We start from the raw sequence: 15,693 nt of genomic DNA, 5'->3' as shown, positions 1-15,693 counted from the left end.
ATCATGACAAGGCTGCTTTTCGGATGACGAGTAAATTGATGTTTGTATTACTTTGCACGCTCACATATCGGGAAGGCTTGGCACATTAAGATGAGGTTTCCTTCCACTGCTACAACAGGGGAATGTGCTGCATATCTTGGTAGAAACAATACAAATTCGGGACTGCAAGAATCATATCTAATTATTGTCCTCTAAAGCTGTAGATTTGCGTTTCGGTGCATTTCTACTACCTGCAGGGGAGGAGAAGTCAGATTCGTTCTGTGCTGTACTCAACCCTAATGTGGCCTTCATTGGCAGAGTCTGACCATGGCTGTCAGAGGCGTCGGCCATGTTAGTAGAGTCGTCCTTGCTCGATTCTGCGCCATTTCTCGCCTCTCGTGATATCCGCCGCCTATCTTCTAGCTCCCTTAATGCGCGTTCCGGGTCGCCAGTTACATTCTTGACCCACCACCTCTCCCAGATCCAGTCCAGAGCTAGCTCTGTCATTTTTCTCAGATACACCAGATTGGGTATGTCAGCGTGCGTGACTTGGTGACGGAGATCAACGAAGTTCTGGGGCATCCCGATCGTGGCGGCGTGAGCATACATGGAGCTTTCACCTTTGGCAGCACTTATTGAGATTCGAGGGACCTCTTCTCCCTCAGGAGTATTATCCCGAGCCATTTCAGCAGCATATGAACGAGCGACATCACGGTCAACGAATCCATTGACAAACCTCGCAAATGCCATGGCATATATGCTCTGCATGGCCAGCTCTGAGATGGCGGTACCGGATAACGACCTCCTTTGTTCATCGTGGATCAAAGCATCGGTCAAGCTTGCCGTGGCTACCAGCGCGGGAGGTAGTTGACCGGCCTTGAACAGCCAGAGGCTGACCCTGTCAATAGCACGCTGCCTCAGGTCTCGCGAAGTGTGGCATAACACGGTTGAGTATAATTCCTGTTTCGCCTGTTTCGGAAAGAACCAGTCTCGGACCATGGCTAACTCAGAGTCGTGTCGCCAGGGTGGAAACTGCAAAGCCATGGTGCTGAGAAAGCTTTTGGGCCCTAGCAGATACGAGATTTGATAGGAGGTTGGCGATTTGGCAATCGGGTTGTCGGCTCACGCCCGGGTTTGGAGTCGAATGAGGTTTGATAGGATCAGGTCGTGATCAACTAAGATTTGTTGAGCAAGGTGATATCGAAGCGACAGGAAGGGTGCAATGGGATGGTGCAGTCAGAGGGCGCGACCTCCATGCAGGCTCGTGCTCAACGGTTTCTGGTTGATCCTCCGGGTAAGAGCCCGTCAAGTGATGCAACAGAGGGAAAACCCAGACATGATCTGAGATAACGAGTTTGGTGCGGCGCTCGGGTGTTTGCGCGTACACGTGACTTTGGTGTCTCAAACCAATGACACAGCACCAATGGAGCCAAAGTGGGTCTCATGCATGTGCCCTGCTTCTATTGGCCGACAATCAAGCACATCTCATGAACCGCTGCAAGATCTATTCGTAAGGTACGAATGCACTTGTTGCTGAAAATGAAGGCCACGACAAAAAATGAGAATACCTTCTATTCAATTTCAAGGCGTGTCTGTGCCTTCCACCGATGGCAGTAATGTATTCCCTTGAGTCAAATATGATGTCTTCAAGGTGCCTAGTTATCTAATTTGTACACAGGCCTGGTGATCCTTCCAAAAGGTCGTCACATAGGGGTATCATGGCTATATAAGGACAGTGTGTGAACGCTGCAAGTATGCCATCCCAACCCACGCCTCTTGCTAAGTAACTGGTCATAGCTGTCGTCAAGTCGTCAATTTCAGGCCCAACCGTAAGAATGGCCAGAAGGGTAATAGGCGCTGTTCAGCTGCCTCAGAGTCGAAAGATATTTCATAGCCAGCGAATCTGGCTGTGCTTGCATCCCGAATGTCAAGTGATCCGCGATAGAAGGGGCCTCATACTCGTCAGAGGTATTCCACAAGTTGCCACCACCATCTTCATCGTGCTGAGCGTCCTGCTGGCCCGCCTCATCTTCTTCGGCATCCTCTGTATCGGCGTCTTCTTCGTCTTCTTCCTCCTGTTCCACAGGTTCAAAGGACTCTTCCAGCTTCAATCCCTTTCTTGCTGAGCCTGCAGAGCCGTCGAAGAGCAGACTTGATGACTGGACTTCAGCGGGTGAATCGTACAAACCCATGGCGACCAATTCCTCGGAGTCATCCTTCAAATTCGAGTCGCTGTTGCCGAGGGATAATGTGTCAAGCCCGAAGTTCTGCAATGGGAGGCAATCCGGGGAGGAGGGAGCCGTTTGTACATTCGGCGCCATGACGGGTTGGTTGAAACCCCACACTGGTTGCACGAAGGATTGTTGAGAATAGAGCGCAAAGGGATTTGAGTTTGATTTGACCTGTCCCTGGCCGAGCCACATGGATTCGAGGTAAGGTTGACTCTCATATACTGAACCCGGATCATGGGTTGGCAGCTCATCGAGCGGCGTGAAGGGCTCTCGGATCTGGGGCTCGTTCATGGCCTGATAAGAGATAGGCGTTACGAGGCCGTGGACTTGGGCCGTCGAGAAATCCCATGTAGACAAGTCCAGCTCATTGTCAACCGGGTTGAATGTCGAGTTCAAGGCCTCGAAAGAGTTCGGATGCCAACTGACAGGTCGAGAGCGAGGCATCTCTGTGTTCTGCCACTGTGTGCGGGAGCGGAGATGGTCGACGACAGACCTAGTTCTCGATGAAGCAGCGGCTGCAGTCATGGTTTTCCTTCGTCCCAATATCCGTGGACTGCTATTCCTGCTGCTCGGTTTGACGACTTTGTTGGGCCGGACAAAGTAAGAGGACACATTGGCTGAGATGGCAGGGTTGTAAGTCGTTTCGGGAGGAGAACAGTGGTATTGCTGAAGGGCATCCATGTTCAAAACGCTGTTGGCGGACAGAGAGAAGTGAAAGACTTGGGTGGTGCCAACAGTCCATATCTATCGATCGAGGGGACAAACGGACTCGGGACAAGGGCCAAGTCGATAGTGGATATGGTCCCAAAGGGAGACAAGGCAAGATTAAATTGGTACATCAGTTGCAGCGAGGAGACTCTGGCTACTGCTTGCAGCAGCCAGAATTAGTCAATACAAGAGTATATGGGTCAGGGTTTTACGAGGGTGGAATAGTTTGACCCAGGGCCAGGGTTTGGCGAGGGAGAGGCGCAAAGCCAAAGCATGACGAACATGACTCCAGGACAGGTACGGAGTACTAGGCTACCAGCAGGGGACGGGGTTTATTGGCGGGTCACAGACTTACAGTGGGTTTATCCAGGGTTGGGACCAAGGGGAAGCGATCAGGCGAGATGCATCAAGGAAAACGGGCGGCTGCGATAGCGTAGGATGTGGAAACCGGGGCAAAAGGGAGTGTAATGGTGGAAATCGGGAAAAGCCAGGCTCGGCCGGCTGGCCAGCCATAAGCAGCGCACTGCTGCGCATATTTGCGTCAGTCTGATGGGCCATGGCCGACGGCGATCTGAAAGGAAATCAGTCCCACAGAGGGAAAGGAATGCAGAACGGCAAGGGAGCTCGTCGACCGAGGAAACGGTAAGAGTGCGAGAAAGGTGGGCCGCAAAGGATTGGATGGCATTGACAGGATGACAGATTTGACTGCTGTGCAGGAGGCACCCAGGAGGGAATTCACAGCAGCCTGGAACCAAAGCTTGTCAGAGTCGTGTAAAGAGCCACGAGCCATACCCGTAAGTGGAGGTCAGAAGTGAGGTCAAGGTGGACAAGTATCAAAGGAGGCTATTCTTTTAGCGCCAAGTTTGCTGGTGGGTGGGCACTGTACGAGTGTCATACCAGCGCCAGAATCATTCCGAAGATAGGGTTTGAGGTGGCTCAGCGTGAACCTGGTCAGACACGGGAAACAGCGAGGGGAAAAGAGCGGAGGTGGCCAGAAACACCGTCTCATGCGTATTGTACAGCCAATGCCAGGTGGAAGCATGAGGTTAGAAAGGAAACGCGGCCGGCGGACACGGGATGACGCGGTTGCATTCCTGAATTGTGCGTGTTTGAGAGAAAAGCCAAACAGGCAGGAGGGCCGTAGTCTCGTAGAGGCCGCAGGGATGCATGGTTTGGCGTTGATACAGGTTTCTGAAGGGGCCAGAAATTGGTGAGAGGTGGATGGTCACAATTGAATCGCCAAAGCTGGCGTAACACTCGTCCATCCTCGTTTTCACCCGTAGTGCAGCAGGGATGTTTTGAAGTCTCGTAAAGCCCAGCTCTTGCGGTGCCGCACAATCGCCTCTCGTAAAATGGACTAGGTTGGGCTTGAGGAGGATGATCGCGAGGCAGCTCAAGCAAGGTAGGAGGACGAGGGAGAAGTTTGGCTGGGGCGGGAGCTTGGGTCAATAGCCTGCTGAGTTCAAGCTTAGCACTGTTAGCCGCCTATCCATCGGGTCGGGAAGGGTTTCTGAAATTAGTGGAGTGGAAACTGGGCAGGGTGGAAGCAAATCGAGAAAAATCCCCATGAGTCAGAACCAGGGTCGAGGGTGTATGGGACGATGGGCGCATTCAGGAAATGGAGAAGAGCATGGCGCCGACATGGCAAGTGAGAAAAGAGAGACACGGTCCAGAGAGCACAAGACTCGGAGGGTCAAACAAAGAAAAAAAACGGGCCGAGGGGGCTGCCATGTGGGGTGGAGACCGGGAACGCGCACTTGGGAAGCTGGGGCCTTTGCAATGGAGATGTGATGGAACTGCGAGAATAAGAATAACAGGGATCAATTACCCGTACATGCAAAGTTGGGTTGACAAGGGTCAAGGGGGGAATTGCGCAGTTGGCACAGATTCACAGAGGGCGTGAGCAGGTTGAGTGGCGGCCCCGTGAACACCCGGGACGATTCTCCAAGTACGTTAGCACTGAGGCGCTGTACGAGCAGGCATTTACTCGTAGCAGGCATTAGCAGGGAGTATCGGGGCGCCAGGTCACCAAGGCATCAGGTAAGAGAGCGGCAAAAAGCCAAACGGGGGCGGGCAACCAGGCCTAATGGGGGAAGGATGGGCAGTTTCGAGCCCGTCTTACTACTTCCAGGTTGTCCTCTGGAGCGATTGCTCGTACAGGCTGCCCAGCTACTCGGCTTAGACAAGGATGGAATGAGCGAGAAACGCGCAAAAAAGAAGTTGACGGTGTGAATGCGTCTGTGCATGATGCAGCCCACAGCCCACAACCTAGTCCACAGCCCCAGCTTCCAGGCCCAGGCCGGGCCCGGCTTGAAGCTGCGAGTCTGCGACTGTGACCCCTTGTCCGGCGTGGATCACCGGCACACGGCAAACTGCATGGCCAACTTTAAAACAGGATCAGCTGCCTTGAAGGCGGTCGGTGCTTTTCCCAGCAATGCCATTGGGTAGCCGAAACTACGAAGGAGTTGGTTCACCGGAGATTTTGTGATGGTACGAAAGAAACCCTCAGTACCTAGGAAGGAGTGGCTTGGGTGGACGAGATCGCGTAGAGAGGGAATGGGATCAAGGGACGATGCTCGCGAGAATACCTACGGAGGACCTCGTAGGTATGGAATCATGCTGTGAGGAAGGGCGCAGGCGAGGGAAGGGGGCACGCCCAACAAGACGCAATTCTTGAATGAAATCATGTCCTCGGTGCTCGCACGGAGGATGAATAGCCCTGCTAGTTAAGGCAGTCTCCATCTAGGCGCCTTCAATGGGGTAATGGCTTAACTAGGCGTAGCTATTTCCCCTCGGATTTTACAGGTGACTCGTACCTAGTGTCGCCTACGAGTAGACCAGACCTTAGTGCTTGTGTCGAGTCGTTTATCCCTTCGTATTGGTCCATTGTTCCCCCATCAATGCCGAACGGAGAAAGTCGAATCTCGAAAAATCTGCGATGTTTTCCTCTGACTCGGGACCTGCATCGCGCCTCTGGGTGCACCCACCTCTTCCAATCCCCTTTCACATCAGCCGCTTCTCTCCTTACGCCTGTGTGGAGTCGGTCGCTCTCCCCGAATAGCATCAGAAGACCTTACTCCATCGCCTTTGTCGACCCGACATTGACCTGTCTGCCTGCCTTGTCTTCCCTGCTTGCTTGATCAAGATTGTTGTAAAACCCTAATTCTCCCTTGACTACTCGGTACTCGTGGACTGACCAATGGCAAACTCCACAGTCTTCGGATCTTCTTTCAGGCTCGACTCTAAGTGCAGACCGCCAAAGGCAGCTGACTCCAGTCCTCCGTCAATCGTCCACTCTCCATTCTTCCTGCCGATCGTCCTCCAAATCAAACATTTACTTGTCGGTGAAACGACCCTTTCCCTTCTGGCCAGACTGATTGCTTCGGCAACAAGAGCTATGGGAATCGATCAACGTTGAAGGCTCCTGCTTGATAGGTGCATCATTCTGGAAGTGCGTGTGTGATCCGCAGGCTCCTTGTCGATGACCGTCACACAATCGGTGATTTGGGAGCACGACGGGTCCTGACTCGCCCTTACAAATTCGATACGAAGTGACATGGGGCTCCTTAGCAATCCTAAATCCCGAGCACAATTTTGGCAGTGTCGCTCTTGGGTGGAAGCGTCATCAGTGGCTGCAACAGCGCTGGTCTCCACTGTCTGACCAGTTTGCTGCGTAATGGTAAGCTTCAGGCCAAAAGGCTGACAGCCTCCCAGCGGCGAACAACACCCCCTCACACTGCTCTTCTGACACCCAAAGGTTCCTAGTGGCTTGCTGGCAAGGCGCGCGCCACGTTACCTCGCTTCGAGCCTACGATTCCTATTTTCCCGTCCACTTGGGTGCAAATGAGACAAGTCCAAAGATGCCGAGCGACATCCCCTGAGCCCTGCTCGCATGCTACGTGCCGAACACAGGGTGACTTGGGAAAGTCGATCGGCTAGCTGCCGACTTTCTTGTGCCCATCCGTGTGCCCCTCACAGACGGAGGACGATGTGGACGGAATTGCCGGCATGAGAAAACAGTCATGAGCGCGAGCAACCTCTCACAAAGGTGGTGGGTAAATCATACAGGACCGGCAACAGGTACTGAAGGGCTTGCACACGCTCCAGAGTCAGTTGTGGTTCATTTCGGAGATGGCGCCAAGCTACCGTATACCGTACTGTGCAAAACGATGAGGTATGTACCCAGGTAGAGTTCGGAGTATAGTTACTCTGTATTGACGCCCCAAAGCGATACTAGGAGCTACTCGATTGGTCTCCTAGGGGCCAAACCTCGCCCCTTTATCTCGCCCTGATCCGGTAGTCGGGACGCGCATTGAACGCACTGCGACGATAATGTGAGCGGGACCCATTTCCGTCCCTCTCAGGTAGATCCGTGGTGTCATCATGACCACCCTTGCTACCATTGCCTCTTCTAGGATGCGAAATCACAGGTCTCAGCCTAGTAGTAGTGCGTCGCACTCGTCAGAAGCACCTTCAGCGACCATCAGGTCTTGGCGACTTGGACAAGAGAGCCTGGTCGCCACTCAACGATGACAGGATTTACAGCGCTCAGATCTGGCCCAGGCCACCCCTACATCTGTTCGACCTTGGTGGATACCAAGTACAACATCAGCGGCAAGAAGATGGCTGTAGCTCGTACGGAATACATACTTGTACGGAGTTCCAGATGTTCCACAAGGATGCTTCAGGGAAGAGGGAACCTGGGGTCCAGCGCTACTAACGATCCACACTAATAGGCCTCCCGGATACTCTAACTCCACTGTCCACGTTCTCAGTTCGCACGATCTGTGCCCCTATCATCATCACTATCCTCGTTTAAGGCTAAGAAAGGATTCGTACGCCGCAACGACGGACTGTCTTCCGTGGCTCCCTTGCAGTGTTGAGACAATTAGCCTCGCAGTTCTGCATCCAAGTCGATCCTAGTTCGGACATCAGTTGATAGTTGTGTCCGCCAACAAAATAGCCTCAAGCCCCGAGTTGCTGACGGTTCAGAAGGCGACGTCGAGACCTTATCATCCGGCCTGTCACATCTCCAGCCGACCCCCAGTTTTGCACAGGCCAGAGTGGATCAGGACCGGGGTGTACACGCACGGCATCGCACGGATCAGATTTGGGCACATCCCAAGGGACATTAATTCTGACGGACCAATCGAAATGCAAACGCGCCAAAAGAGCCCTGAGGAGAATTCAGGACTGATGGGCAGGCCCACCTACCGACCCTAAGTAACTGTGCCACGACTCCATAACACCTAGGCACAGTACAACCTCGTTTTCGGTCCGCCGGATTCACAATTAAAAAAGTTTTTCGGCAGCTCGCAAGATTACTGTGGTTTGGGTGTGCGCGTGTGAGACTACCTAGTACGCCACCACGGTCTTGTTCGCAGGATCCCCGAGGGCTGGCCTTTTTCTCCAATTCTTGACTCGATACGCCGTCTGTAACACTGAGACACGTATGCTGTTTTCATCTCGATCATGAACGGAAGAGTTGGGAGCAACCATGGGTTCGCGTCATGCTGCCTGCTCTTGCAGGGGACCCCGTCTCCATTCATGCCACGCTTAAACTTGATTAGTTTTCTTCTGCAGCACCCACATGCATGATGTTCATTGTGTGGTTGCAGCCCTGCTGGCTTCTCGTTGCAAACTCTAGTTAGGGGGAGCTCTTGCTGTTGCGAGATGAGTTTTCTGCCTATCAAGTCCTCGCTAGAGGCTTTTGCTGAAAATGCAGTTGATCCAACCCATGACCCTCTCTCCGACAGAATTCTTCTCCTCAGACATTTCCGATAGCCGGGCGGAGTCCTCCGCCCCTTGTGGATTCTAGGTCAAATTTAGGGATTGACTCGACTCAATCCTCCTGTCTCTTGGCTCTCCTCACAGGCACCGAGAACAGAAGCCCACGGAAGTCGATGTCTCGTATACCTGTGTGGTCTGCGGCAAATCTAAATGAGGACATGTGTCAACAGAGGATGGGAGTGATGACGTTGGTCGAATGGTGGAACCGAGGCGTGATTACGGAGGATCCGGCCGGTGGGAAAACTCGCAGTAGGGGTTGTTGAAGTGCGTTGAGTTTCTAGCACCAAACACAAATGCACTAACTCGAATCTCTGCAGTGGCAACAGCAAGCCATGACCGCCGGCACACAGTAGGCACGAGGACAGGTCAAGGGCAACAAAGACAAGTCCTTGTCAAGTCAGCCTGGCCATCCATCCCACAGCCTGGCTGCATACGGTGGGCCTACTACTAATAGTACACAGGTTTGTTGCCCTAACACGAGCACGCACGAGCAATTTTGGAGGATGCAGGATGGTTGTTCTGGCCCCGCCGGAGGCACCTCTTGCACATCTCAGCCTAACTAGTTCCTGTCCGTTCGTCGATCACATCCTACCAGGCATCATCCCTTGGTCCAGTCTAATCATGGGGACAAGTCTGATCAACCGAGACCGCCAGGATAGGAAAGGATGAGCTGATGCACCAGCTCTTGACAGGCTGGATCATCCATCGCCTTGGTGCTCCTGTAAGGGAGTTAAATTCCAACCCGTCCAAAAAGTTCTTGCAGCGACGACAAAAGATCCCAGCACTTCAAGCTTTCTTATTTGACACAGCGACAGTCGGGTCAAACGACCACGTATCTGCATTGACAGAAAGCTTCGTTACTAACTTCAGTGGCAAGGCATCTGACACAGGCAAATTTACGTGCTCAACCTCGAAAACAGAACGATCTTGGGATTGATGCTCGATCGCTTTTCCTTCTTGAGAATGCCCAGGAACTCAATCGGGCTGCTCTATTTTGCACATTTTCATGTCCCGAAGCCACGCAAGGCAAAGATTTGCCATTGAATGAGGCAGTCTGTTTACCGAGCATCGCAGACTCTTCCACTGTACAGGCTGATCAATGCGGCCAAGCACATGGCTCGCATAGAGCATCTTGAACAGACCTACTGTGGACAGCCTGCAGGTGTCGGCGGACCATGAATTTTGTGCTGAGCAAGTCTTATTTGCTCGACTGCCTCGATCCTGCTAACTGGTTGACTTGTTCGGAAACGCTGCTCTCCTGGCAAATTCATGCCCAGCATTTCCCCCAAGGCCAATTGCTACCCTAGCTTCTGCGGACATATTCCTGCCAGTCTTTGACAGATGCTTTTGATGCTTTCTACTACATCCTTTTTGTCTTCTTCGGCTCACTACCCGGCCTCTTGACCCGTGTCGAAATGCATGATCGGCTCAGTCACTCAGTCAGGCAGTCTTCCCACAAGACCGTTTGTCCGCCTAGTTGTTTGCCACCACCCAGTAGCTTCCCTTTTCAATTCAATGTCAATCAGGTGGCAAGATGCCATGCGAGCAGGGTTGTTTGGCGATGTTTGGACTACCCACAGCATGCTCTTTGCATTTCACCGCTTTGGGTTCCCTTGATCGTGATCTCCTACCCTAGACTTACCTTCTTGAATGGAAGCGCCGGCTACGCGTCGATTGAGTATACCGGCTGACCCGGCTCGTTGTTCGCCATCATCATGACCATCATCCCCGTTGATTCATGGTTCAGGCGAGGGTATGTGAGGGACCCTGGTGATTATGCGGTGTTCTTGACGTCAAGGAACGGCAGAAGAAAACCCAGGCTCACCTCACCAGACAGTTTCACTCGGGGTTCTGTGCAAATTGGTGCCGCTTATCATGACCACTAACATTGACCGCCCTTAGGGAATTGGCCTGCTGTGCCGTCCATTGCCCCAGCGACACTGGACGCTGGGGGTACATCTAGAACGTTTACCCCGCTCATTGACAGGTATCACATGCGAGAGAGAAAACGAAGGTCCAACATGTTCCCACTTGCCCGGCACCTTCGATTACTGCCTAGCACCATTCATTCCCCACAACCAACCGCCCCAGCCGCGAGTGCTAACGCAGCCTGATATCGACCCAACCACTACGTAGATACCAAGGACTCTGTCTCAAAATCCCTTCAACCACAAAAGGTCCAAAAAGAAATTATTCATTTCATAAAAAGAAAAGAAGACCAAAAACAATCAACAGCCAGGATTCCCACCTGGTCACCCACGGTGGTACTAATTGACCGGCATATGGCTTAAGTACGGCTGAGCGAACGGGAAGCCCTGTTCTCCATATCCTGTGGTCGATTGCGGGAGAATAACATGCAAATGCGAATTATATACCACCTTTTTCCACTAGGGATTTTGTTTGAAAGAAGACAGCGGTTGAGTTGTTCGAAGGCCGTCCTTGATGGAGTATACGCTTTTGCCTCCTTTTTGCTTTCTACTCGAATCTCGCTCCTCGCGTCTTTTCTTTGTATTCAACTCCCGTTTGAAAGGGAGGATTCATGGCATGGGACGGCACAAGATATGAATCATGCCGCTCTAACAGAGTCGAAAGCTTTCATCCCTCTCAGAACATTTGTCACGGCGACATTGGTGGGTGGTTCTCGCACAGTCACAATCCACTATCGCAACCGCAACCGCAATTGCAATCGCAATCACAGTCAAGTCACCTTCTCACCCTGTCCCAGGTTTCAAGGTCCATCTAGTCCATGGGAGACCATTTCCGCAGTCTTGACAAGAGACGCTCTGAAGGCACTCTGGGTAATGGTGAGAGCCTCGGATTCCAACAATGAGCACATAAGTATACTCGGTACTCGTCAAGGATACTGCTGGAGTGCTCCAAATTGTCTGAACCCGTGTCCCTTCCAGGCGTCTCTTCTCCTTATCGACCTGCCACTATATATGAGTTATCATGGATAGGGACACTCTAGAGAAACAACCAAGGGCGTGTGGCATTCACGCGGCTTTGGTCTTGGACACCTGGGTGCGTGACAACATTGTTTGCCCAGCCTCGTGCAACGACTCGGTCCACCTCGAAGTTTCGTCTGACCTGGTCTTCATTTCCCTCTTTCCTCGTTCCCCATTTTCTCTTTCCCTTCAGAGCCGATCTGTGCATATACCAGATGGGAGCATCTACCCACCTGTATGTAGAAGCCTTTATCACCGTAGAAGACGCGGTGAGCTATGGTGGAATTCCCCATCTGGGAGTCGTGGGCGCTTGGAGTTTCGACCTTTGCTGGTTTTACATGGAGCACCAACCTCATTGAACAAACACCAATCAATCTTCCGCTCGATATTCGAATCATATCCTTCTCTAGTTCATTCGCGGCCGGGACATTGAATGCCATAAGCATGTTGGTGGAAAGCGTACAGACTCCGAAGTGGAAAACATAAGGCTCGAGATGTTGCCAGGGGGTGCATGTTTATTGGGGGAATGAATACTGCTTGCGACTCTGAGAGCGGTCGAAGACGAGAAGCCAACCCTCAACTTAAGAGGTCCAGCAGTGAGAAAATACCCCGAAGTACCTAGAGAAGAGAAGCGTCCAATGCAGAAAATCGGTGACACAGGAGTCGCAGAAGATCAAGACGGAAGGGGAACCAGGTTCTCGACATACAGCAAGAACTCTCTCGATTGCAGAATTGCAAGAAATAGCAAGTTTTCTCCGGGAGGCCGAGGGGGATGAATAGATCGAAAGACTTTGGGAACGAAATCACAGCGTGACCAGACTCGTCTCCGGGCTGGAGAGTCAGTGGGGAAGATGGAAAACAACAGGGCGAACGCCCAACTCGCAACAAGTCCACTGGAGTGACAATGTGATTAGCATGGGAACAAGCTCAATTTCCCAACCGGAGCAAACAAAGACCAACAGCTCTGCAAGATAGACGAAGAAGAGCGATAGCAGCGAAAGCAAACCAGCTTTGATTCGGTTGTAGCTTGGCGAGAGGTGTAGGAAGAAGCCTCTCGCAGCACTAAGATCAAATGTCACAACCAGAGTGAGCAGAGTAGAAGTGGCTGGTTGACGCCCAATAAAGATGTGTCCGTGTAGGCCACTTTGTCATCCAATTCCAGAGTTACTTCAGGCTTTGCCAGCTGTATTTTGGTCGATTGACATGCTCCTCCATTAATTATCCTGCCTATCGGTCAATTCCCGTGAAAGGATGTTAGATTCACCTTCTTGACATAGCTTCATCAGTGCTCCTCCATTTCAACCCAGCATCTCAACATCAAGGCCGATGGCTCTCATGAACAGGTTGACGTTCCCGAGTCGAACGCTTGACATTTCGGCTGGTAATGTCTTGCTTTGGAGAACTGTCTCCATGACTCTGTCTTTAACACCGATGACCAGCCTCTGTTGTTGGTCGGGGCTGGCGCATATGCCGATCGCAGCCAAAAATTGCCAAACGTACATATCGTCACCAGAGTTGACCGGACCAGGGAATAGTGAACCAAGAAGAGGCTCCAACATATCAAAAAGGCGACTGTATAACATGGTCCATTGTTGCCAATCCTGGTCACTGACCGACCCAGCCTCCTTCACCAACTCGGCGCGCGTCAACAGCATCGTCAGCATACCAAGCCCAATCTTGGTTTGTGCAACAACCGAGATGCTCGTGTGATCGATGAGAAGTCCTAGCAATCCGGTGATAATATTGACGGGTGCTTCGCTAACATGAGATAACAAGCACGGCATCACGGCTTGTGAGAATAGCTCGATTTCTTCCCGCACGAGTGGCGGAGGCTGTGATTCACCAGGTGCAGGGCGGGCGTCCTTGACCACATCAAGCTGATCGAGGTGGACCACAACCATCGTCAAGATGGTCAGTCTTTTGTCCTGATCAATCTGATGGAAGACACGCGGAATAGCCTTCTTGCCTTTGGCAAATGACAGAAAAGCAATGAAAGGGTGAGGAATGGTTGATCCCGGAACTATAGGATCCAGAACCTTGAGATCTTGCCATAGAGTGTTGCCGAGCTCCTGCTGCTTGTGTCGCCATTCCAGATGGGCCTGAATGGAATCTGCATCGCCCTCAGTGGGCGGGGGTGGCATTTGTCGTTCATGATCCTCCATGCGCATCAAGGTCGCATACACCGCTTCGATGTTCTTCAGAATCGTTTTGCGGTCACTTGCAGTTACGCCGTCTCCCTTTCTGGCACTTGTTGGCCGGGAGTCAGTGCCCTCCTGCCTCTTGATGTTGAGCAAAGGTTTCGGCGTCTTTGCATTGCTGAATGATATTTTACCCAAGCTACCTTCAATGATCAGCTGCTTATTCTTGGGTTTAAGCTTGGCAGCCTCAACGGCACGCTGAACTTGTTGCTGCATTCTCTGCATGTGGTTGTCTCCGTTGATCTGTTGGCGTCTGCCACCCACACGAGTACCCGTCTGGAACAGATAGGTCTGCGCAAAGTGGCCCAATGGCTGAGTAGGATGTTGTCTTGGAGCGCCGCGGATTTGGCTATAGACCTGGTAGTAGAAATCTTCATTGAGAGCAGCTTCAGGATTTGAGTCCACCGAACTACCCGTGGCCGCTACCAATTGCTGAAGCTGGATTCGAGTGATGAAATTCTTGTCCTGGGGCGTCATTAAGCCATTTCCCTTGGAAAGTAGGAAGATCTTGTGATTTCTCTTTGCTCTTTTGGCGTCTTCTTCCAGATACGCTCGTCGCTGTTCTTCAGACAGTTCCATTAGCTGTTGAGGATGAGTTATGATCGGCATGGCACCGGGTCCTTGGGGTCCGAGTGCTGGGATGTGTTGAGACCTGTCAAGGCTTGGCTGGGGTGAATGACGGGCCCTATTTGGATTCTGCAGAATCTGGAGAGGCTGCTGAGGTTGCTGAGGAGCACGTGGCTGTGAGGGCATGCGATTGTGGCTCCTAGGACCATCGAGAGGAGGTTGTGGTTGAGGCTGAGTTGGCATGCCGGGAGGAGGTCCCATGGCCGGATAGTGCTGAGGAGATTGTGAATGCATTGGCTGAGTTGGGAATGGATATGGCAGAGGTTGAGGGAATGGAAGCTGTGACTGCCTCGCTTGAGATTGGGCAAGAATGGCCGCCTCAACCTGTTCAAGGGTCATCATTGGAGGTTGCGACATGGGTGCCGGTGGAGGTGAGGGCGCACGAGCAGAAGGCAAGGCTGGAGCAGGGCTGCGAGCTGTACTGATGCGGTTCTCGCCAGTTGGAGGAGCGGCTGTGCTTGACTTTGTGCCCCAAGCCCCAGATTTTGCCTGAATATCTGGAATGTAACCCGGATCTTGATATTTCTCATAACCGGTCCTTCTGACCTTTGCGGGCTGCGCGGGCGCTGCTGGTTGGTGAGGGTGTTGCAAGGTGTAGCGCATATTCTCTTCATTGATGACATTTGAAACTTGTGCCGTTTTTCCAAAAAAGTCATAATCTTTTCCCACTGAGCCCTGACCGGTTGCGCCTTCGGCGCCGCCACCAAAGGTATCATCGTTGAAATCATCGCCGGCCTCCTCGAGTTGATCGCCTAGCCCATCGTAGGTATCTTCAAAGTCGAGACTGAAAAAAGACAGCTTAGAAACGTGAAGTCTTACTTGCAAAGGTCGAGACACTTACATGTCGTCCTGGTTGTCTTGAAAGGCCTGCAATTTCCTAGCTTTTGCGACTTCGGTGAAGGGGTTTGTGTGTTCAAAAATACCCTTGCCTGCGCCCTCAGGCTTGTCCCTGGGGAGGGAGGTGTCGAATCCAAAGAAAGACATGGGAGCAGACCTCTAAGTGAGGTTGAACTGATCAGATTCAGGAGTCTGGTTTTGTGATTTTCACCCCGCTGCAATCCACCTCTTTTCTCGACAGGGACCAAAGCGCACTGCCTCTTCGCATGATCCAGAAGAGAGAGAGGAAAAAAGGCGAATCAAGGATACTATGATATGGGCCGGGGAATATGGCAAACAGATTCCCACTTGTATACAGGTCAATGATCAAACGATAGT

General features: G+C 52.1%; 3 protein-coding genes across 3 annotated transcripts; all 3 read right to left on the bottom strand.

The window, feature by feature from the left end:
* Nucleotides 1-177: 177 nt before the first annotated feature.
* Z520_00740 (uncharacterized protein) lies at nt 178-1,023 on the bottom strand (the record flags this gene model as incomplete). Its single annotated transcript, XM_016771260.1, has 1 exon — nt 178-1,023. The coding sequence occupies one exon, from the start codon at nt 1,021-1,023 to the stop codon at nt 178-180; it is 846 nt and encodes a 281-aa protein (XP_016638170.1).
* Nucleotides 1,024-1,796: 773 nt separating this feature from the next.
* On the bottom strand, nt 1,797-2,891 carry Z520_00739 (uncharacterized protein; the record flags this gene model as incomplete). The annotated part of the gene is made up of 1 exon (XM_016771259.1): nt 1,797-2,891. The coding sequence occupies one exon, from the start codon at nt 2,889-2,891 to the stop codon at nt 1,797-1,799; it is 1,095 nt and encodes a 364-aa protein (XP_016638169.1).
* Nucleotides 2,892-12,951: 10,060 nt separating this feature from the next.
* Nucleotides 12,952-15,462, bottom strand: Z520_00738 (uncharacterized protein; the record flags this gene model as incomplete). The annotated part of the gene is made up of 2 exons (XM_016771258.1): nt 12,952-15,262; nt 15,320-15,462. 2 exons carry the CDS (start codon nt 15,460-15,462, stop codon nt 12,952-12,954), a joined length of 2,454 nt encoding a protein of 817 aa, XP_016638168.1.
* Between the last annotated feature and the right edge of the window lie 231 nt (nt 15,463-15,693).

Source organism: Fonsecaea multimorphosa (genome assembly GCF_000836435.1).
Source record: "Fonsecaea multimorphosa CBS 102226 unplaced genomic scaffold supercont1.1, whole genome shotgun sequence".
Lineage (NCBI taxonomy): Eukaryota > Fungi > Ascomycota > Eurotiomycetes > Chaetothyriales > Herpotrichiellaceae > Fonsecaea > Fonsecaea multimorphosa.
The sequence above is the reverse complement of the archived record's forward strand: the minus strand, read 5'-3'. Positions and strand labels throughout refer to the sequence as shown.